This window comes from Engraulis encrasicolus, chromosome 11, assembly GCF_034702125.1.
Source record: "Engraulis encrasicolus isolate BLACKSEA-1 chromosome 11, IST_EnEncr_1.0, whole genome shotgun sequence".
NCBI classification, from domain to species: Eukaryota; Metazoa; Chordata; class Actinopteri; order Clupeiformes; family Engraulidae; genus Engraulis; species Engraulis encrasicolus.
This window is the reverse complement of record NC_085867.1, coordinates 56,815,580-56,837,906: the sequence shown is the minus strand read 5'-3', so window position 1 is coordinate 56,837,906 and position 22,327 is coordinate 56,815,580. Positions and strand designations below refer to the sequence as shown.

The 22,327-nt window shown below is 43.7% G+C and overlaps 1 protein-coding gene across 2 annotated transcripts in view; it reads right to left on the bottom strand.

The window, feature by feature from the left end:
• The window catches only part of cacna1bb (calcium channel, voltage-dependent, N type, alpha 1B subunit, b), a 400,044-nt gene that overhangs the window by 34,590 nt on the left and 343,127 nt on the right, over positions 1-22,327 (bottom strand). For both annotated transcript variants that reach the window (XM_063211051.1, XM_063211050.1), the window contains exon 47: positions 20,097-20,213. In XM_063211051.1, the coding sequence (XP_063067121.1) occupies positions 20,097-20,213 (117 nt within the window). The remainder of the gene's footprint in view (positions 1-20,096; positions 20,214-22,327) is intronic.

The window sequence follows — 22,327 nt, the reverse complement described above, 5'->3', positions numbered from 1 at the left end:
GCGAGGCAAGTGTTAATTTTGAAACATGTTCAACAACCCTTTTGTCCATAACGAAGACGTGTGTGTTTGTGCAGTCATGATAATAGTGCTACCGTCACTCTCGCCAATCTTCCTCTGATGCTGTCATTTTAAACCTCCTCGAGCTTCCCCTCTTCTCCTTTCCACTAACGCATACGCCGACGTCCGTTGTCTGTTCTTTTGTAATGTTTGCTATATTGGCTATTTAACCGTATGAATAGGCAGTTTGCAAGCAAATCATGAAGATCGGATTCATGCATTTATTTAGATCAGACACACCGGGAGACGTTTAAGGGATGCGCGCGCTACAGGGATACGTTGTTTAAGTAGTCTAAACAGAGGCACGGCTACTGTAGTTTTGATAAGAATCAATGTGTGGGCGATCAGGGTTTAAAGTGCGGAGAATTGAAACTTGTTCCCGTCGAGGGCAACACTAAAAGACCCAAGGCAGTCGACATCACTTCCATGCGATGCGTATTACAATAGCGTCTCCCAGACATCCCAAGTTCTAAAAACTCATTGCTTAAACTTGGAGATGCTTATCGACCCTCGACATCCCGACAAACAAAACAGCATTAGTGTTCAACCATTGTTTTTCAATGTCCTTTTTGTCGTCCAGTCTGCATACAGATGGTGTAACTTCAATCTGCTCATTACCGTGCCGTGCCGTGGCAGCGTACCGTGATCATTACACCCTGTGGCCATTCGGAATGCGGGGGGCAGTATAGCACCGCTTTTGCCAGAGCCGTATATAGAGCAGCGTCTGCCTGTGCTTCCGTGCTTGTCCGTCCCCCAGTTTTAGTAGTAGTAGAAATACAGTCAGCAAATTGCATGTTTTATTTAGCATTGGGCATTTGATAGGGCATTTGATAATAACACAAGTGTGAGCCCTAAACAAGACCACCATGTGAATTTAAACTCGACTTTTTTCTGTCTTGCATTCACCGTCTCCCAATCCGTCCCTAACTTATTTCGGCACTATTCAAGCCAGGAACGGGTATCCTCAGGATACAGAGTTTGCATACCTACTACAATTTGAACCGGTAAAGACAATTAAAACCGAATCAATCAGACAGGAACACCAATGTAGCCTAATTAAGTGTGCCCCGTAACGCCAGCATGAGAGAGATCGAATTTTAAATTTGGCGGGGACATTCTGTCTTCAAAACTGGGACCATAGGCCTATTCAACCGTTTCCACAACCTCACTGATCACAGTTGCTTCATCTCTAATGCCAGGGCTAAGAATAACGAAAATAGCCAAACAGAGTAGGCTAATAAACCGTTATGGAGAGACTGAGGAGACATGAAATCAAGCGGCGGAGTTCGGACCATTTTGAGTGGACCGATGTCGCTTGCTTTGTGTAGCCCTATCAAGCAAGCTGTCTGTCTCATTTCTGCGATGAGCACAAAAACACAAATTGAACCACTCGTATAGTGTGAGTCAAACAGACATGAACAACATTGTAGCCTAATGAAGTGCCCCGTAGTGTCAGCATGAGAGAGGTGATTTTACATTTGGCGACATTCTGTCCTTAAAACTGGCGCATGCCGCTTCCCCTATTGCAGGCTATTATGATCTACACTGTCGTTACCACAAAAAACAAGGTATCACAACCTAATACTATTACTAGTCTATATATCTGGTAAATAGTAGGTTGAAAACGGGGGTATTAGGCCTATTGGTGCACTGTTTTTTTGCGACGCAGAGTAATCTGCTTCAGTGTAGCTCATTGTACGTTGATCCCTCCCTCAGTTTTAGGCTACAAGTGGAAAGAGTCAGCCAATTGCGCCTTGCACGTAACATTGGGCATTTGATAATAACACAAGCGTGATCCCTAAACAAGACCGCCAGTCGACGTTGTTTTGTTTTTATTAGCCTAGTATTCTGTCCTGCATTCACCGTCTCAATTCCGCTCCTAATTTATAAGTGATGACTGTTAATTATTTCTGCACTAGCCTATTCAAGTCAGGAACGGATATCCTCAGGATAGCCTACGGACTAATAGGCCTAGGTTGAAGACGTTTTTTTTGTATTGGTGCTTGTGAACATTTCATCCTTTCAATGCACTGTTGTGCGCGATCGACGGGATTCCGGTTAACTGGGGATGTGATTGACTGCACACGTGACAAGACATCTGTTACACCAGGTGTGGCTAATCATATGTGATTAGGACTGCAAATTCAGTTGCTTCGGTGGAGATGCGAACCAAAAATATGACTGGGGAACTATGACTCCTTTGGAGGCTGGATAACCTGTCGCGCCACGACATGTCACAAAAGGCTGTGCAGTCCCGTGCACTGCACTGCACTGCTGTAACCCACCCCCTCCCCCACAGACAAAAAGTTCAACACCTTCTGAAAATTTTAGCCGCTTTGCATTAAGTTTTCGAGCAGACACTTGTCCACGGTGACGCAACATCGAAAGAGAAAAGCAGAGACTGTTCACAAATAACTGAATAAAGATTTCATAAAAAAAAAACACAGCATTTGTATGAAAATGTGCTGAGTGGCCACACTGCCTAGGCCTATCCAGATGCACGTATAGCAACAATGAGAAAGAGAGGGGCGGAGAGAGAGAGAGCGATTAGCGCGTATCTGTGTGTGTGTGTGTGTGTGTGTGTGTATCTCGGGGAACATTTGAAGTGAAAAAAAACAACCCTCCCCCACTTCAGCATCAGATGTTGGTGGTCTACAAGTAAATCCTTGTTTACCCGACTATCTTGTAGCCCAGTCATGAAGTTCATAAAGCCATCGGTAGCCTATAGGCTATCCAAAATCCCTCCGCAAATTTCTGCATTGCCTGAGTTCATAGGCTAAAACATCTTTATTTAGGCCTGACTTATTTAGCTTACTTTATTAGCCTTATTTAGGCCTATTATCGTATTTAGGCTTTAACGTGGGCCTATTTTACAAAATATCGAAAGAAGGAAAAGAAAAGACAGACAAGTTGAGGCTTAGGCCCTACTGATCGTAGCCTATTACAGCAAATCGAACGTGCGCTTTATGAACACACTAGCCTGAGGGCAAACATCGGCACGATTGAGATAACCAGGCCATGCCAGGAATTCAACTACCTGGGCACACACTAAAATACTGACAGACTACAATTGCTTGGATCTTCAGTGGGTTTCGTGGGTCCGGGGGGATGGGTGGCCTACTGCCTAAACTGTAACAGTTTAAATGCGTCCTCTCCAAACAGAGTGTGTGTGTGTGTGTGTGTGTGCGTGCGTGCGTGCGTGCGTGCGTGCGTGCGTGCGTGCGTGCGTGTGTGCGTGCGTGTGTGTGTGTGTGTGTGTGTGTGTGTGATATTGACACCTGTCCTCCGCGACCGCGGATAGCCCCCACCTTTGCGCTTCTCATCTGGCTGTCACGCATCAACTGGAGGAGAGCGCGCAGTTCAAGGCAACTGGCATGACTGCAATCGTCAACAGACCTACTGTAGTCTAAACAACTGTTCAATGTTCAGCGGTGTCCGTAGTCAAATTATCACAGCGGTGGTAGATGGTTTTTATGAAGACCTGGAGGTCTGATCTATCCTACTTTGTAGCAGACAAAAACCAACAGACAAAATTGCTGAGTAGTGCCTACGAATGATTCTCCTGCCATGATAGCGTTGGACTAACCAGAATAACCAATTTATATCTTGAATGTTGAGAGGAGGCATTTTGAAAAGTCGAAGACTTATTCACGAGGATATCATAGCTACCTTTCCTTGTCAATGTCCCATGCATTACAAAATATTCAAAAACCTCATCTGCGATAGGCTAAACACGATTTATCTAACACGCTTGAGGATAATATTGCCACCTTTCCCCTCTCTTGCGGTAGCCAGTTGCCTTCTCAGAAAAAGCAATCTGAATCGGAAAGAGTGTGCACTGTTCAAGACCCGCGGCAAGACTGCAATGGTCATCATGGTCCGTGGTGTCAGCATTCAGCCAAAACGGTGATAGGCCCTTTTTATATATATCAAAATATACCTTATTCCCAGCAGCCAAAATCAGTCAGACAATAAGTCCTTAACGAGTACGTGCAGGCTAGCGAATGATCCTTCTACCAGGGTAAAGTTTGCAATTGGAGAGGGGTGATTGAAGGGGTAAATTAAGTCCGAAATCAAAATGATCAAAATACAGTCGATTTATTTACAATACCCTACATGACAGAACGAAAATGTGTAGGAGGTCAACAGAAAATAACCATAAACTGAGGACTATAGGCAACGTCAAAGTAAAATACAAACACGAAATCAAACAAAGCTTTTTTTTTAATGCGGCAACACTGGTTAACAGCAGGTTTTACGCACACATTTCGAAGCGGTTAATCACAGATGCCGCTCTCTTCCTTGCTCTCCCAAACCCCAACGTACACTGGGTTTAATACTCCATGCAATACTGGCCAGCTATTATTCAATCATCATTTCATTTGTCCATGCAAAGACCTTTACGCTGCGGTTAACTAAAAGTAGCCTCGGCCGAATTAAGGTAGGCTACAGCCTAACACAAAACGGTTTCCATCTGCACACAGATGCCACATATTAATAGGCTACCATACACAAAAAATGTAAAGCTAGCAAATGAAAATGAAAAGCATTTAAATTAACATCCCACTAAACAATCTCTTCCCCAAAGTCAAAGTTGAAACGGTGTGCGCTTCCGCCTCGCAGATTGACTGATTAAAGTGTGTTGATGCAATGACCCTGCAGTGCATTGCGTGCAGGGTGTGTGCGAGTGCGTGCTCCGCCATGCACATTGAAGAAAGTTAACTTCAACATGTCAACAATGTCCCATGTGTCCATATGTAGTGCACAAAACATTAAAAACATTGTGAGAGAACATGTTTGCCAGTTTAGTGCGAAGGGAGGAGAATCCGAGTGCAGAGAGGCTGCATGTTGACATTACATTTCATTTCGTTGGATGCTTGTCTCAAATGTCATTTTCTCTCATCACATGCCTTGGCTACTCGTTTTAAATGTGGATTTTACCCACATTAACCCGTATTACAGCGTTAAACCACATGCTACCCTGAAACACCGCTGCTTCCCCGAGTTTTACATTGCAAAATTTCCGACATTTCCTTCACTGACGCAGCGGTTGATGGCCAAAGACGCGGCGCATCCTAAAAACTAAACAAAACAATATAAGGGGGGAAACATGCAGCGCCGTTGGTCAAGCCTTCTTCCTTGGTTCATTTAATGATTATTTAGACAGGGCTTTTATTTGGAACCGGCCATTATCTGTCAAATATCCTCGTGCACCCGGCCCTTAAAAGGAACCCGCCGCTAATTGGAACTCGACTATTATATGGAACTTTACGGTATATTAATATGCCGTCAACATCGTCTAAAATATTCCATGTAATAAATGTTGCCTACCCATTTGCGCTTGAATGTGTATTGTGTGTATGCAAGAGAAAGTGTGTGTGTGTGTGTGTGAGAGAGAGAGAGAGAGAGAGAGAGAGAGAGAGAGAGAGAGAGAGAGAGACCTGAACATGCGCTACAACGTGGTAAAGCGTATAGCGAGCGCTCCCAAGTGCCACCCGGCGGTTGTTTGGGTACACTGCAGCCACTGCGTGGCATTACCTCGGTAAAGGGTGTGCATTGTAGGGGGACCGACTGTAGAACAACGGCCTACTTTTCCCCCAGGACTTTTACAGGGCTTCCTACGAAGTGCGCGTAATCTATTTGAAGTATATTCCAGGAATGACGCACGAGGCATTATCTTTCTCTGTCCCGCATTGCCAATCGAAATAACGCGAACTTGCAAAGTCTAAAATCAGGAATATTTTATCTGACTCGCGGCCATCGGGGAGCCACTATCAAATATCAGGGAAACTTCTTGGACTTCATTGGGATGTCTGGTCTTCCCACTGCCTGCAATCTGCAGGCTATGAGTCACGCGGTCAGGTGAAGAAGAGCTCGTAGCCTACGTGATCAAATTCAAAAGCAAATAATACGTAGCAGCTTCTAATGCACGAGAGAGAGAGAGACAGAGAGAGAGAGCGCAACCTGCACCTGGAAGTGTGTGTGTCTAATGCTCCTTTGCTCTATGCTGCTGAAATTACTTTTACAGGACTGATTTGGGTTTTGGTGGAAAATAAGATAGTAACAATGTGAATATTTGCTGCAATAGGCTATCAAGTAATAATTTGTGTAATAATTTGACTAAAATGACGAAAATGTGAAATGTTGACTAAAATGACTAAAATTTGACTATGACTAAAATTAATTTTCGTCATTTAGACGAAGACTAAGACTAAATTGTGAAGGCAATGACTAAATTTGACTAAGACTAAAATTGATTTTCGTCATTGTGACTAAGACTAAGACTAAATTTAAAAAAGCTGACGAAATTAACACTGATTCCCACCTTTCTCTATCATACCAAGTTTCCAACTTCTCTCTATTATGCTATTCCATGTGTGTATGGGCTTCAGAGCATTAGGTTTTTATTGGCAGTTCATAGTACAAATTGACAGATATTAGAATTCTTTGCATAAATTGGTTAAAATGACAATCCAACAATACGGTAGATTGATATCTAATTGAATCGGATCGAATCGTGGATCAAATTGAATCATGGCCTTCTGAATTGAAATTGAATCGATCCAGGAAATATGGATCGATTCCCAGCCCTAGCATTATCATCCGACAGTAAGGCTGTTTCAGTAGAGTGACCACTTGCGATGACAGGCTGTTTCAAATTGAAAATTGGCAAGATTAACAGAGGATAATGGGGAGATGGAGTGTCGTAAAAATATTCTTAGGTGCAACTCATCTTCGCATAATCCAAGCAGAAAACGTTTGGCAACCACAAGTTGTAGAATCTGAAGATGCATGCACTATATCTTTTGTTTTCTTTACTCTCCTTCAATGCAATATTCTTATGCTGACTGAAAGCTATTTTCAGTTTTATAAGTTGAAATACAGCATATAGCAGTCCATGAAAATGCATCCGTAAAAAAACCTCTCTTCAGGTGCGTACTGCCACTGTATACAAGATGAAGTGTTTACGTGACACATAGTTTCAATCAATGTTTCAACATGAGTTTGGTCTGAACTGTCTACTTTTTCCCTGCCTAGGCAAGGCAAGTTTATTTGTATAGCGCATTTCATACACAGGTTCAACTCATTGTGCTTGTGAGGTTTTGACTGTTTTGAACTTTTTTGGCCACTAGATGTCCTCATTTTTGTTTTTTTGTTTGCTGAGTCATTCTGCCATGTGCCTTGTATCCTTGTTGATTTGACCTAGTCAGGTACTCATGTAATTAGTACCCTCACCTGTTTCGTGTTTGACTGACTACTGCTTATATGCTTCCTCTGTTTTTTGCCCCTTGCTCAGTCTTGGTTTTGCCAGCCTTGTGAACACACAACTCTGTAAGTGCTCTTGACTTTGTTTGTGCTTGAACATTTGCTAATTGCTTGGAAGGATCCTCTGTGCTTTGACTTTTTCCTGGATTTTTATGGGACTTTTATGTTTGTCTCTGGATTTTTTGCGTTACTTTGATATTGAACTCTGCCAAGCTTTGTAAATCACATTTTGAAAAGTAAACAAGAAAAACTTTGAACTTGAACCTGCCTTGTCTCTGCCTCTCTCTGCATCTGAGTCTTAACCGTGGTCTAGTGGTAAAGTCTTTGCCTGCCATTCAAGCAACCCGGGTTCAATTCCCTGTGTGTTAATCCAGACAGCAAGACTGAGCCATGGAAGACGACTCAGCAGAGATGAGCGCAACAGCAACTGGGGGGAAAACTCCTACCCAGCCACCTACAAGCCTTGAACAGATGTATGCCGCTTTGCTCAGTCACGATGCGACTGTGTCTCGTCACGAAAACCGCCTGCGTGGACAGGAGGCGGCTTACAATCGGCATGAGCAGATCCTGCTAGAACTTAAACAGAACGTCTCTGCTCTCCTGGCATGGCCTTCGCCGTCCACAACCCAACAGACTCCACCCTCGGCAGAACCCAACAGGCTGAACCCAGACTCCCTGCACCGGAAAGGTATGATGGGAATCCGAGAGACTGCCGGGGGTCCTTGAATCAGTGCTCGCTTACCTTCGAGCTACAACCCACCTCGTTACCCTCTGATAGCTCTCGCATTGCCCATATAATCACCCTGCTGACCGGCAAGGCCCGTGCATGGGCCACTTCCGTCTGGGAGCAACAGGGAAGAGCTTGCTCCAGCTTCGCAAGGTTCACGGAGGAGATGCGCAAGGTGTTCGATCATCCAGTCGCGGGCAGAGACGCAGCCAACCGATTATTCCATCTACGCCAAGGCAACTCAAGTGTCGCTGAATATGCAGTTCTCTTCCGGACCCTCGCCGCAGAGAGTGGATGGAACATGGAGGCCTTAATGGCTGTCTTTCGCCAACTGGCAGCAAAAGACCCAGCTCAAGATCTGGAGGATTTCATCGACCAGACCATCCGGCTGGACAACCGTCTGAGGGAGAGACGCCGTGAGCGACAGCCATCTAGTCATCTGTCAACCACCCTTGATTCTCCTAGCCAATAGACAGGTCATGAGCTGGGAAAATTAGGCCTTTCCTCCCACCGCACTTTTCTCTGTGGATTACTGACCAGAAGGCCTATTGGAAGAAATTAAAAAATGGGGCCACGTGAATTTTTGCTCAGAATTCAATATGGCCGCCAATTTCCAAAATGACTTGTTTTCATGCATTATTACATTGTACTATAAGGTGATATTCATGAAAGATTAACTACTTTCAACACTATTCTGTCCTATTTCCTTACATACATGTTTACAAAGGTTGACTAAACTAAAACAAATGAAAATAAAGTTGGACACCTTGCAATATCCAAAGGAAAGTGCTGAAAATAATGATTGAAATGCACATTGAGAGTCTATGGCTGGGAAAATTAGGCCTATTGTCCTGTCAGGGTTTTCACAGTGGATTACAGACCCGAAGGCCTATTGAAAAAGATTAAAACTTGGGGCCTTCTAAAATGTGCTCCAAAATTGAAAATGTTCTCTGTTTTTTCAGAATGGCAGACTTTTACACATTTTTCTGACTACTGTAAGGCCATAATTATCAAAAAAGATTACCTTTTTTCAGTGAAATTCCGTTCTATCTCCTATCTACAGACGTGAGTACAAAGGTTGGCAACAGAAAGATGTAAATATATATATATTGCCCCTTTGAAATATCCTAAGGATTGTTGTCAGAAAATGATTGAATTACACATACACAGTTGACTGCTAAAAAAAGGCTATTGACTTGCCAAACTTTCCACATTGGATTACTGATCAAAAGTTTTTCAGGCCTACATTTTTTTTTTGCAATAAAGCAAGGGTGCGTGTGCGACGTGTGTGTGCACGTGCGTGTATCCCCCGCTCATCTTTCCCCTGCTCGATAGTGTCCCACCCCCTCATCCCCCCATGCTACTCTGCCCCCCGCACCCCTAATCTGCCCCCCTACGCTCACCCCCCCCCCCCTGACTCACCCCCCCCCCCACACACACACACACACAAAATACTCGACGACCCCCACCCCCCATCCAATGTCAAAAGTTTGGCAGGTCAACCCCCCCCCCTCCAACATACCCCACACATCTCTCTCTCTCTACTCTACAGTGTCACCCCCTCCCCCCGCCCCCAACACACACACACCCACACCCACACACAAACGTTCACGCACGCAGACACACACACATTTGATTACTTTTATTTGGACCCAAGAGACAAGCATTAAGGTACAAGATCCAAATATTTTGGAATAGGCTATTGACAGGCTGGCAGATTTTAAAATGCTTACACACTTACTTATGCCAGTATTGTTGTTACAAAAAATGAAACATCATTCAAGGATAAACAAAACATCTTCGTCTCTTTATTTTATGCTACCTATTATAGTTGAAACAGAGCAACATTTTGCCAGTGTTTTTGCGTGCCCTTTCTGCAGTCTCGCAATCTGCAGCCTGCAGCCCACGCGCGCACACGCACACGCACACACACACACACACACACACACACACACACAATTTGGCAGGACAGTGTGCCTTTTTCAGCAGTCCACTGTGTTTGTGATATTCAATTCATTTGACACAATTCCTTTGGATATTTCAAAGTGGCAAGATATATATATGTCTAGAACATGCCTTTTTCTAGACAACCTTTATACTCACTTCTGTAAGGAGATAGGACAGAATTTAACTGAAAAATTGGTCATCTTTATTGATAATTATGGCTTTACAGTATTGAGAAAAATGTATGCAAGTCTGCCATTCTGAAAAACATTTTGAATTTTGGAGCACCTTTTAGATGGCCCCAAGTTTTAATCTTTTTCAATAGGCCTTCGGGTCTGTAATCCACTGTGAAAACCCTGACAGGACAATAGGCCTAATTTTCCCTGCCATAGACTCTCTATGTGCATTTCAATCATTATTTTCAGCACTTTCCTTTGGATATTGCAAGGTGTCCAACTTTATTTTCATTTGTTTTAGTTTAGTCAACCTTTGTTAACATGTATGTAAGGATATCACCTTATAGTACAATGTAATAATGCATGAAAACAAGTCATTTTGGAAAATGGCGGCCATATTGAATTCTGAGCAAAAATTCACGTGGCCCCATGTTTTAATTTCTTCCAATAGGCCTTCTGGTCAGTAATCCACAGAGAAAAGTGCGGTAGGACGAAAGGCCTAATTTTCCCAGCTGATGACCTGTCTACAAGGGTTCTTGCAACCACTCCCTGACCCTGAGGAGCCAATGCAGCTTGGAGGATCCCGTCTTTCTCAGGCCGAGAGAGACCGTCGGATGAAAGAGCGTCTTTGCCTATACTGTGGGAGGCAGGACCACTTCCGTTCGACTTGCCCACAGCTTGCGGGAAAAGTCAAGCCCCGTCCAGGAGGAGGAGAACTGTGACCGGGGCAACACTCACTCCTCATGCGTCGTCTGCTTGCAGGCAACTTCCAATCACCATCACCAGGGGGCAAGACCATCACACTCTCCTGGCCATGGTGGACTCTGGAGCTGCTGGAAATTTCATCGACTCCTCTCTGGCTAGCAGACTTCGCCTCCCACTATTGAATCTCAAGTCCCCTCTTTCTGTGACTGCTCTGGATGGAAGACCTCTAGGAAAAGGTACTGTGACCCACTTTACTTCTCCTATCAAAATGACTACTAATGATAATCATCATGAAACCATCCAGTTTTACCTAGTGTCCTCTCCCGAGTTCCCTGTCGTTTTAGGTTGCCCCTGGCTATCACATCATAGCCCCCACATCAACTGGTCAACTGGAAGAATCGTGGAGTGGGGCCCTGGTTGTAAATCCTCCTGCCTCCTCTCCAAGTCCGAGTCGCCTGTCTCCAAGTCTCCAAGCCCTCTTGAGCTATCCCAAGTGCCTTCCGAGTACCACGACTTAAGTGAAGTATTTAACAAAACCAGAGCAACTTCACTGCCTCCCCACAGACCTTATGATTGTGCTGTTGATTTCTTGCCAGGAACATGTCCTCCACGTGGCCGTATCTTCTCTCTGTCGCCGGCTGAGACCCATGCCATGGAAACATACATCAAGGAGTCGCTTGAGGCCGGGCTCATCAGACCGTCGACCTCTCCGGCAGGAGCTGGCTTTTTTTTGTCTGTAAAAAAGATGGCGGTCTCAGGCCCTGCATTGACTATCGAGGTTTAAACAAAATGACTGTCAGAAATCGATATCCCTTGCCACTAATGTCCTCTGCTTTTGAGCTGCTCCAGGGGGCGACCATCTTCACTAAGCTGGACCTCCACAACGCATACCACCTGGTCCGGATACGTGATGGAGATGAGTGGAAGACTGCCTTCAACACTTCAACTGGGCATTACCAGTATCTGGTCATGCCGTTCGGGCTAACAAATGCACCAGCTGTCTTCCAGGCACTGATCAATGATGTCCTCCGGGACATGCTCAACCGTTATGTTTTTGTTTATTTAGATGATATTTTAATATTTTCCAGGTCACTCCATGAGCATGTCCATCACGTCAGATCGGTTCTTCAGTGCCTTCTGGAGAACAGCCTCTCTGTCAAGCCAGAGAAGTGCAACTTCCATGCCTCCAAGATATCCTTCCTGGGCTTTGTACTGGAGAATGGCAGTCTACAAATGGACCCCACGAAGGTAGACGCCGTACGTGAGTGGCCACAACCCACTTCGGTGAAAGAGGTGCAGGCCGAATACGCACATAACACTCTCTGTTGTTCATCTACAGACTTGAGTCCGTTCGAGTGCCAGTTTGGGTTCCAGCCCCCACTGTTCCCGAGCCAGGAGCCTGAGGTGGCTGTTCCCTCCGCCCAGAGGTTTGTCCGAAGGTGCAGACGCGCGTGGCGAAAGGTCCGGTCGGCCCTGCAAAAGTCATCACGCCAGTACCGCCGCCAGGCCAACCGCTGCCGCAGACTTGCACCTTCCTTACGTCCAGGACGAGTCTGGCTCTCGGCTCGTGACCTCCCTCTGCGTGTGGAATCCCGCAAGCTCGCTCCACGATTTGTGGGGCCTTTCAAAGTCGTGCGAAAGGTCAATCCGGTCGCCTATCGTCTGCAGCTCCCCCGGACCATGCGCATCAACCCCACTTTCCATGTGTCACGTCTACGCCCAGTTGTCACCAGCCCGCTTGCCCCGCCCATCAAGGACCCTCCGGCCCCTCGGATCATCGATGGTGGGCTAGCGTACACTGTCCGGCGCCTGCTCGACTCCCGCCGCGTTGGAAGTACCAGTACCTGGCATACTGGGAGGGGTACGGACCTGAGGAGCGATCCTGGGTGCCGGCCCGGGACATCCTGGACGGCGAGCTCACTGCTGCATTCCACCACACTCACCCTGATCGCCCCTGTGGGAACGTCGGGAGACGTCCCTAGAGGGGGGGGGTCCTGTGAGGTTTTGACTGTTTTGAACTTTTTTGGCCACTAGATGTCCTCATTTGTGTTTTTTGTTTTGCTGAGTCATTCTGCCATGTGCCTTGTATCCTTGTTGATTTGACCTAGTCAGGTACTCATGTAATTAGTAACCTCACTGTTTCGTGTTTGACTGACTACTGCTTATATGCTTCCTCTGTTTTTTGTTTCAAGAAGGAGACCGCACCTTGCATAGTAGTGTTTTTATTGCACAGACGCGTTTCGGCGTGTGCCTTCTTCAGTGTGCAACAAGAGTAACAAAAAAAACAATCCTAAATACCCTACAATTTGTGGACCATCACATAAAAGATTTAGTGCATAGCCTACCTTCATTCCTAAAAGATACCACTGACTTTCTGGTGAAATTGTCAGGTATAGGAGAGGTTAATGAAACTAATTTACTGTGTTCAATGGATGTGACAAGCTTATACACAAACATTCCACATGATGCGGGGTTGGCAGCTCTGGAATATTATCTACAGACAAATCAAGTGCCACATGCTGACTTCTTACTATCTCTGGCGAACGAGGTCCTTAAAAAGAATTATTTTATGTTCCAGAATCGTTTTTTTTGCAAACCCAGGGTACCGCGATGGGCTCTCCCATGGCACCCAATTATGCAAATCTGTTTATGGGGAAATTTGAGCATGATTTCATCTATAATGATAATCGCTTTAAACAACACCTGAAGAGTTACTATAGATTTATTGATGACCTCTTCTTTTTGTGGACTGGTCCAAAAGAAGAACTTTTGGCCTTTAATGACTACGTTAATTCCAGACTCCCTTCGATCAAATTTACGTTGAGTTATGATGAGAAATCCATGCCATTTCTGGATGTTCTGGTGAAAAAGGTAGACAACGCCATACACACTGAGATTTACCGCAAAGATACGGATCGTAACACGTTTTTACACTATCAAAGTTACCATCCACCCTCTCTGAAGCGCAGTTTGCCCCACAGCCAACTGTTGAGAGTGCGTAGGATCTGTAACAATGACGCGGCGTTCGAGCAACAAGCGGGTGAACTATGTGAAAGATTCCGCGACAGAGAATATGCGGGCGCCCTAGTGGATAGCTGCCTAGAGCGCGTGCGTAATATTCAGCGCTCTGATTTGCTTACCAGTAATAGCGGTCGGAAGAGTTCTAAAAACACTTCACCTGTCACCTTAGTGTCAACATATGGCCATATTTCCAATGACATGAAAAGTATTGTACAACGCCACTGGCACATTTTACAAAGTGACCCAAATATTGGCACTGCTTTTCAGGACCCACCGCGCAGTTGCTACAAAAGAGCACCAAGCCTGCGCGACAAATTGGTACGGTCACACCTACCTGCATCTACTCGACCGTCTTTTCCTTTCTCGATTCCACAAGGAAATTTCAAATGCTTCAGCTGTGCAGCATGCAACTTCATGCTCACAGATAAAGAATTTACGCACCCCAAGACAGGAAAGACATACACAGTCAAGGGTAGAATTACTTGTTTATCTACCTTTGTTGTTTATTTATTGACCTGTCCTTGTGGATTACTCTATGTTGGTAAAACGAAAAGACAACTAAAAACCAGAATCTTTGAACACAAGAGCTCAATTAGAAGAAATGATGACAAATCATCTGTGGCGAGACATTTTCATTCTGCGGGTCATGATGCAAACATGCTCAAATTTATGGGTTTAGAGGTGGTTAATCTATCTCCACGAGGGGGAGATAGAGATAACCATCTCTTACAGCGAGAGGCTTGGTATATTTTTAGTTTAAATACCTGCATTCCAAATGGCATGAATGAAGACCTACAACTGTCCTGTTTTTTATTAATGTGATGTTGTCATGAATGTATTGTTGCATTACACAACTGTAAATATGTACAGTATACTATGTAATGCACTGAATTGTATACAGTGAATGTCTCCAACCAATGGATTACCTTGACAGGTGGACTGAATACACCACTGTCATTGGTTGGCAACAGTAGGGTGTGGTGATGGGTGTGGGTATTTAGGATTGTTTTTTTTGTTACTCTTGTTGCACACTGAAGAAGGCACACGCCGAAACGCGTCTGTGCAATAAAAACACTACTATGCAAGGTGCGGCCTCCTTCTTGAAACATTGAATTTGAAATTTGGGCCAGCACCCTCAGAGATTTAATAATTAAGAGTGACGCCTGCTCCAAGAAGAAAATTTCCTCTGTTTTTTGCCCCTTGCTCAGTCTTGGTTTTGCCAGCCTTGTGAACACACAACTCTGTAAGTGCTCTTGACTTTGTTTGTGCTTGGAAATTCTTATTTTTGGACTTTGCTTGAACATTTGCTAATTGCTTGGAAGGATCCTCTGTGCTTTGACTTTTTCCTGGATTTTTATAGGACTTTTATGTTTGTCTCTGGATTTTTTGCGTTACTTTGATATTGAACTCTGCCAAGCTTTGTAAATCACATTTTGAAAAGTAAACAAGAAAAACTTTGAACTTGAACCTGCCTTGCCTCTGCCTCTCTCTGCATCTGAGTCTTAACCGTGGTCTAGTGGTTAAGTCTTTGCCTGCCATTCAAGCAACCCGGGTTCAATTCCCCGTGTGTTAATCCTGACAGTACTTCACAAAAAACAAATGCAAAAAGAAAGGAAAACAGAAAAGAAAGAAAGATATTAGAGTCAAAGAAAATTTAAACACATAAAACATATGGTAAAAAATATAAATAAGAATGACATATAATTACGCTAGGGGAAAGCATCTGAGAACAGCTTTGTCTAGAGTCTAGTGTTAGTAAGTTAGGTAGGGTCTGTGAGGACACAGACCAGCACAGCCCACTTTCACGTTCACAACACAAGGGGGAGACACTTGACCTCTAACCTTTTAAAAGGTCAGAGTTCATGGGGTTTCAGGTAAGCGTTCTTGCAGGCAAGAAGCCTGGCGTTTGGTCGGCTCGCCAGGACGCCGACCAGAACCATTTAACTTGGAAGTTTGCTGGACCTTGGGAAAACTATACTGACCTTTGTTTGAGATGTAATTCCTTGAAGAGAAGTGGGACTCGTGTGCTTGAAGGAGCAGTGGAGTCACTTGCTTGGGAATCTTTGACCGGTTCAACGGTGGGCTAAGGAGCTAGCTCCAACCACTTGAGAACTACTTGGAACCTTTGGATTTTATGAACTGTATGTGAGATTTTTACCCTGAAACTACGAGTGCGTTGCAATATGCGAACTTGCCTCCTCCACTTGCTTCTCTCCTCGTACCAGGAAGTAAATGTCATGATGACATCACTGACAACAGCATTATATTTCAATATCTTGCAAAAGCTCAATTGTAGAGTCTTTTTTCTTATTTGCAATTGGAATGGTGAATGAAAAACAGTCCCTCAAAAGTTGTTGTGACTAGGCTGACAGCTGGGAAACTTTATCGTTTTCTCCACGGAGGAGGGGCCAGGAGGCGGGAAGAGGAGACAAGTGCAAGTGGAGGAGGCAAGGTTGCATATTGCAACGCACTCCTTGACCATTGGAGAGGAGCAAGTTGGGAGAAAGAGCTCGAACGCCTGAGCTGGTCGTCTGCTGAAAGACATTGCTTGCATTGACCCTAGGATCAGAGGTAAACGCTGCTCTCTCCCCTACAGACATCCATACATTTAGATCATACACTCATAGTGCCACGTTAATGCATACATAACTGTGAGGAGTTAGACAGGGGCAACTAGCTACCTTACACTAGAATTAAAGGGACACTGTGCAGGAAATGGTCAAAAAGGGTACTGCAACTGCTGCTCATTGAAACTGGGCTGCCAATTGCCAAATTTGATGTTAACATGAAACTCTTCTAACTAATAAACAAATATTGGTAACACTTTCTATGAAGCCCATATCTATAGCGCATTATGAGCGCATTTATAACAAATTATAATGCACATTATAATTACTTACAAAGCATTACGACTACACCGATGATGTTTCATGATGTTTTATGTTAACAGTAATGCATAACCATGAATGTAGCTTATAATACTTTATAAATCCAAGGGTATTATGAGTGCTCATGACAGGATATAAACTACAGGCTGCCTGATGGGGCTTACAGTACATTATGATGCATTATAGATGTGCATTATACAGTGCATTATAGATGCATCCATATGAACTTCACTTTACTTCGAGCACACATTGACGACTTACAGTATGATCTCACATGAAACATTATAGCATCATATGAGCCCTTATGACAGTTTATCATCTACGTCTGTGCATAGAGTGGTTTGGGTACTCATAATGTACTATTAGCCCCATCAGTAAGCCTGTAGTGTATAGCCAGTCATGAGCACTCATGACACCCTTGGATTTATAAAGTATTATAAGCTAGATTCATAGTTATTCATAACTGTTAATATAAAGCATCATGAAGCATTATGAGTGTAGTCATAATACGTTGTAAGTAATTATAATGTGCGTTATAATTTGTTATAAATGTGCTTATAATGTTGGCTTTAAGTAAAGTGTTACTCAAATATTTTCTAGTATGGTCCAAGTAGAGTCATTTTTGCAGCTAAAAATGACTATTTTTGGAAATTCAAAATGGCGGACCATGGAGAAGATCCCCCTTTTCATGTATGAAAAGTGCAATTTTCCCAGTCATAATGTATACTTAGCATTTGATGGTGGTGGTAAGTATTCATGAAAAAGGTAACGTAATTAAAGGTAATGGACATCATGAATTCTGGAAATAAACAACTAAAAATCTCACACAGTGTCCCTTTAAAGCTATCAATTGAGGGTGCATTTTTACATCATCTGGAAGCTGGTTCCAAAGCTTTGCAGCATAGAAGCTAAAGGCTGCCTCTCCACAACTTTGTTTTGACTTTTGGAATCACCAGCAAATTCTTCTCCATTGACCTTAGTGACCTGGTTGATACATACAGCTGAAACATATCCAGTAGACATGTGAGTCCCATTCCATTAAATGATTTAAACACAAGAAGCATTGCATTAAAATCAATTCTTACAGGAAGCCAACGCAGCGATCTCAAAACTGGAGTAATGTGGTCGTACTTCCTTGTTTTTGTAAGAACCCTTGCTGCTGCATTTTGTATAAGTTGAAGCTGTTTGATTGTCTTTTTGGGCAGAGAAAGACTGTTACAGTAATCAACCTTACTAGAAATGAAGGCATGTATTAGCTTCTCCAGATCATGCTGACCTAAATTTACAGAGACGCCTAGACACTCTCTTGCACCTAAGAATATTTTTGTGACCCCCACACCCGCATATTGCAAACGGCAAACATTATTTGTCCGTTAATATTGCAAAATTCTAATTTGATCTTGACAGGGAAAGTTAAAATGATGTATTGGTCTTAAAAATGAGTACTGTTACTAACCAATTCATGGAGTTAACTATTAACCTGTGTTTTTTCCCCTCATTTTTATAAAAAGTCCATTCTCTCTAAGACATTCTGACATTCTGTCTCATGGGCCTGAATGCTGCGTCCATGCAGCTTCAGGTGCCTGGATCAATGTTGCGTATATGCAGCATCCAGCATCAATGGGTTAATTTACATTATTAACTCAATTCAATGCAATAGAGATTGCCAAGATACGTCATCAAATAGGTGGCAACCATGGCAACGCCATCGGCAGCGCCATCTTGCCCTCTCCTGGCGCGAGCAAGTCATTGCGTAGCGGTTAGTGAATTTAACATATTATTTCTTACATACAGGGGCGCAACTACAGATACATAGATTTCATGTTTACCAACAGTGCGCCTGCGCACAGCGACAAGGGGGGGCAGAAAGGCTTCTACGGCAATAGAAAAACAGTATAACGCTCTGTTTAAATCTACGTATGTTACTTTTAGTTATTATACTAGTTGCTCTTTTTTAAATCAAAAACGGTCGGTAGACACTCTCCTGACCCATCCCCAATCGTAATTTTGCCAACTAGAGCCTGTCCTAGGTCTAGGTTTCATTATAAAAAATGGAGGATATTAACGGTGCTAAAGGCATTAGATCTGAAGGCTGTGAATGGGCTGCTACACTGATGTTGGTAAAATACATGCTTGATCTGAAGTTATAAGGTTGCTTCTCCGATGTTTTGGTACACTAGATTGACGAAAAAAGGGGGAGTGAGCGAGAGTGCAAAGGATCTTGCATGGATGTAAAACGATCATGTGCCATACCAGGAGTGCTTACAACTTCAGGGAGTGTGCAGTTTGTGCTTGGTGCAGACTTGACGTGATGCATACAAAATGTAAAGATCTGCTAGTGCAACTCTTGGCAGACAGTTGTTCATATGTTCATACACTTGCTTAACCAGCATTTAAATGGAAAGGAGACCGTACCAAATAAATAACCTGGTGAATTTGAACATCTAACATACATAATAACTACACGTAAGCTTGGCGAACGTTAGCGTGCTAGCTGGACAACTAACCACTACCTCCAAGTCAGACATGAGCCTCCTATCTTACATAAAATATAAAATTAAGTTGAAAGGGAGTATTGTTCAATATATATGATCTGACATATAAACCATTTGAAGCAGTACAGCTTGTCTTGTAATCCGTCTCCGTAATGTCTGACACCCGAGGCGAACTGAATGTTTTCCACGCAGGTATACGATGTAAAGAAATGGCGTGGGTTACATTTTCGCCATCACGTCTATGGGCCCGGTAGTTACAGCCGACAACACAACAACTAGATGGCATTTTGGTCTTCCGTTTATTCTTATTTTCTCGTCACGTATATAAATCTCGTCTCAAATTCTTCTAGTTGAGTAGATTGCCGCGCTCGTTGTAACTCGATATAGTTACTGTAGTAATGACTGCAAACCCAAAATGCTTTGCGGTTGTTGATGGTGATTACGTAACGTTGGCAATCTCTATTCTTTTTCAGAACTTGACAATAGTAGTAGATCTACAGGTTTTTGGAAAGTCTGAAATTAAACCAGCGAAATTAACACATTATTGCTATCATTTCTTTGTGTCTCTGCACATGCAGTTTGATACATGTTTTTACATTACATTACACTTAGCTGATGCTTTTATCCAAAGCGACTTGCCGTTATTTAGATACAGGGTACTAGTTACAGCCCCTGGAGCGATGTGGGTTGATGTGCCTTGCTCAAGGGCACTCGAGCCATGGATGAAGGTGTAGGGCACTGATACACTGATACTGATACAGTAGTACACTGCTGATTGCTTGTGAGCAACCAGAGGGGGTGGAGGGAGGAGAAGTACCTGATATTCTGCGTTGAGTCGGGGCATGGAGGAGGCTCGGCCAGGCCCCAGTTCCAGGATGGAGAAGCGCTCCATGTCCGAGGTGTACTCCGCATCACTGAGCTCCGTTCCCGATTCCTGTGGGACATATCAAAGATGCAGTAATTGACCTCACAATTACAATACACATCATGTATACTCATGAACGGCGGCACGTGTTTTTATGTGCGTTACGCCCTTTTATGGGGTAAAACATTGGGGGGAAAGCCAATGCAAGTCAATTGGTGGTGTTGGGAAAGAATAGACGAAAGACAGGGGGCCTTATTTATAACGGGTGCGTACGCACAAAAGACTGCGCACGCCAAGTTCACCGCAAGGTTTGGTATTTATAGAAAAAGAACTTGGCGGTAAACATGCGCAGCTCCATGCAAAGTTTTACCCATGTGTACGCCCTAAACAAAAGAACAAACGCGGAAAGCGCGACCTCAGAAGGTAGCTGGAAGAACGACCCGAAATTGGTAGGGGGGAAAAAACGGAGGTCACATGTCATGATAGCCACTTTAACATTAATCCAGTTCGCAACGAAAAACGTGATTGTTGTTTGTTTGGTAATGGTGGAAAATAATTAGTAGGCCTACCTGGCCTATCCATAGTCACGCATGTTTTGTAAGGAAGTAACCGACGCTTCAAATGTTATATTTAGGGTAAATTATTACATTTGGAAATACCCAAATCACTCACGGACCTTTCCAGTATATCTGTAGGCTATAATCGCTTGTGCGCTCCGACTCTGCAAGGAATTACGCCAACATTTAAGCCAGTTGCAGAATCATCTGCTCGAGTCCCACATGCAGCTGTACTAATAGAAAGACAATGATTGATTTTCTCAGCCATTCGGCATACAGACAAGCATACAGCCAAGTGTCATACTGATGGACAGCTTCGTTTCTGTTGTTGCATGCCATTTCTTTTTCATGCGGTTCGTCAGCAAATGAGCAGAGGTGTGCATTTCTAAGACTGCTGGCCTTATAGACTGATAATGCACGTTTATAATACACACATTAAATAGGCCTAAATACAGACTAGAAAATGCCCATAGATGTCATGCTGTCTGTGGATGTGTCGATCGACAGTTGGGGCGTCGCTTTGAAAGCAGACAGCTGCGTGCAGTGACCAACGGTAAACCCGGTCCATATGAGGTGCTACGAGACAGCGAATAGATTTTCTACCGGTGAATTTCACATGGGGACATGCCATGTGAGATGTTTCCTCTGCTATTTTTCCCCTTGTTCACAACTCAATTAGGTAGGCTAATACTACATGTCCACGACTTGGCAGGTTCATATCCATGGCATCCTTATTTTATTTATTTTTACATCTGGTATAGCGTGACTTTTGCGAACATAACCATCAACATGCTGCACTTCGAGGTATTTTGTTTTTTGTACGACTTCCCAAACTTAACCGCTCCACATTGCCAAACGTTCTCTAGGCCTATCTAATAAAACTGGTTGCTCCACATGTGGTAAACAGGTGGTAAAATCTCGTCTGCTTTCCGCACGCCGTCCACAGATTTAAATATTCATTTTGGGCGTTTCACTGAATATTCAGATAATTATGGGTGTGTCCACAGGTGCGCACATGTGCCGCAACTTCAGAGTCAGTTGGGATTTATAAAGGGAAATCGACGTGGAACGTGCGTGCGCCGTGCTTTATAAATCTGAATATTTTCTTGCGCACCCACATCCTGAGTTTCGTGCGTGCGCCATCTTTTGCGCATTTCTTCCGCAAAGTTTTATAAACGAGGCCCAAGGACCTGCAGACTAGCGACTAGACACCCGTGGCTGAAGCATGGACTGTGTTCATTTAGGCTAGCTGATGTAGCATGTAAGTTAATGAGACATTGGGTTTGATTTCCCCCATAAAGGGGCGTAACACACGCTTACGCGCAAAGTACCCTGATGGCCGTTCATGCGTATACCTTTAAATTATGCATACACATGTGGCTTGCCTCGAATCACTTCAAATTAAGTCTTGTGTTCAAAACCTTGGTCTGATGATAGATAGTAATCTCACGTTTCAGTGCTCACATCACAAACACAACTAAATCAGTTTTTTTGGCACCTTAGGAACATAGCGAAGATTAAACATTTTGTATCAAAATAGGATCTGGAGAAATTAATCCATGTATTTCCTGTAGAGTTTGCAATACTGTAGTTATAGGCCTTCCTAGAGTTTTCATCGGGCCTGAA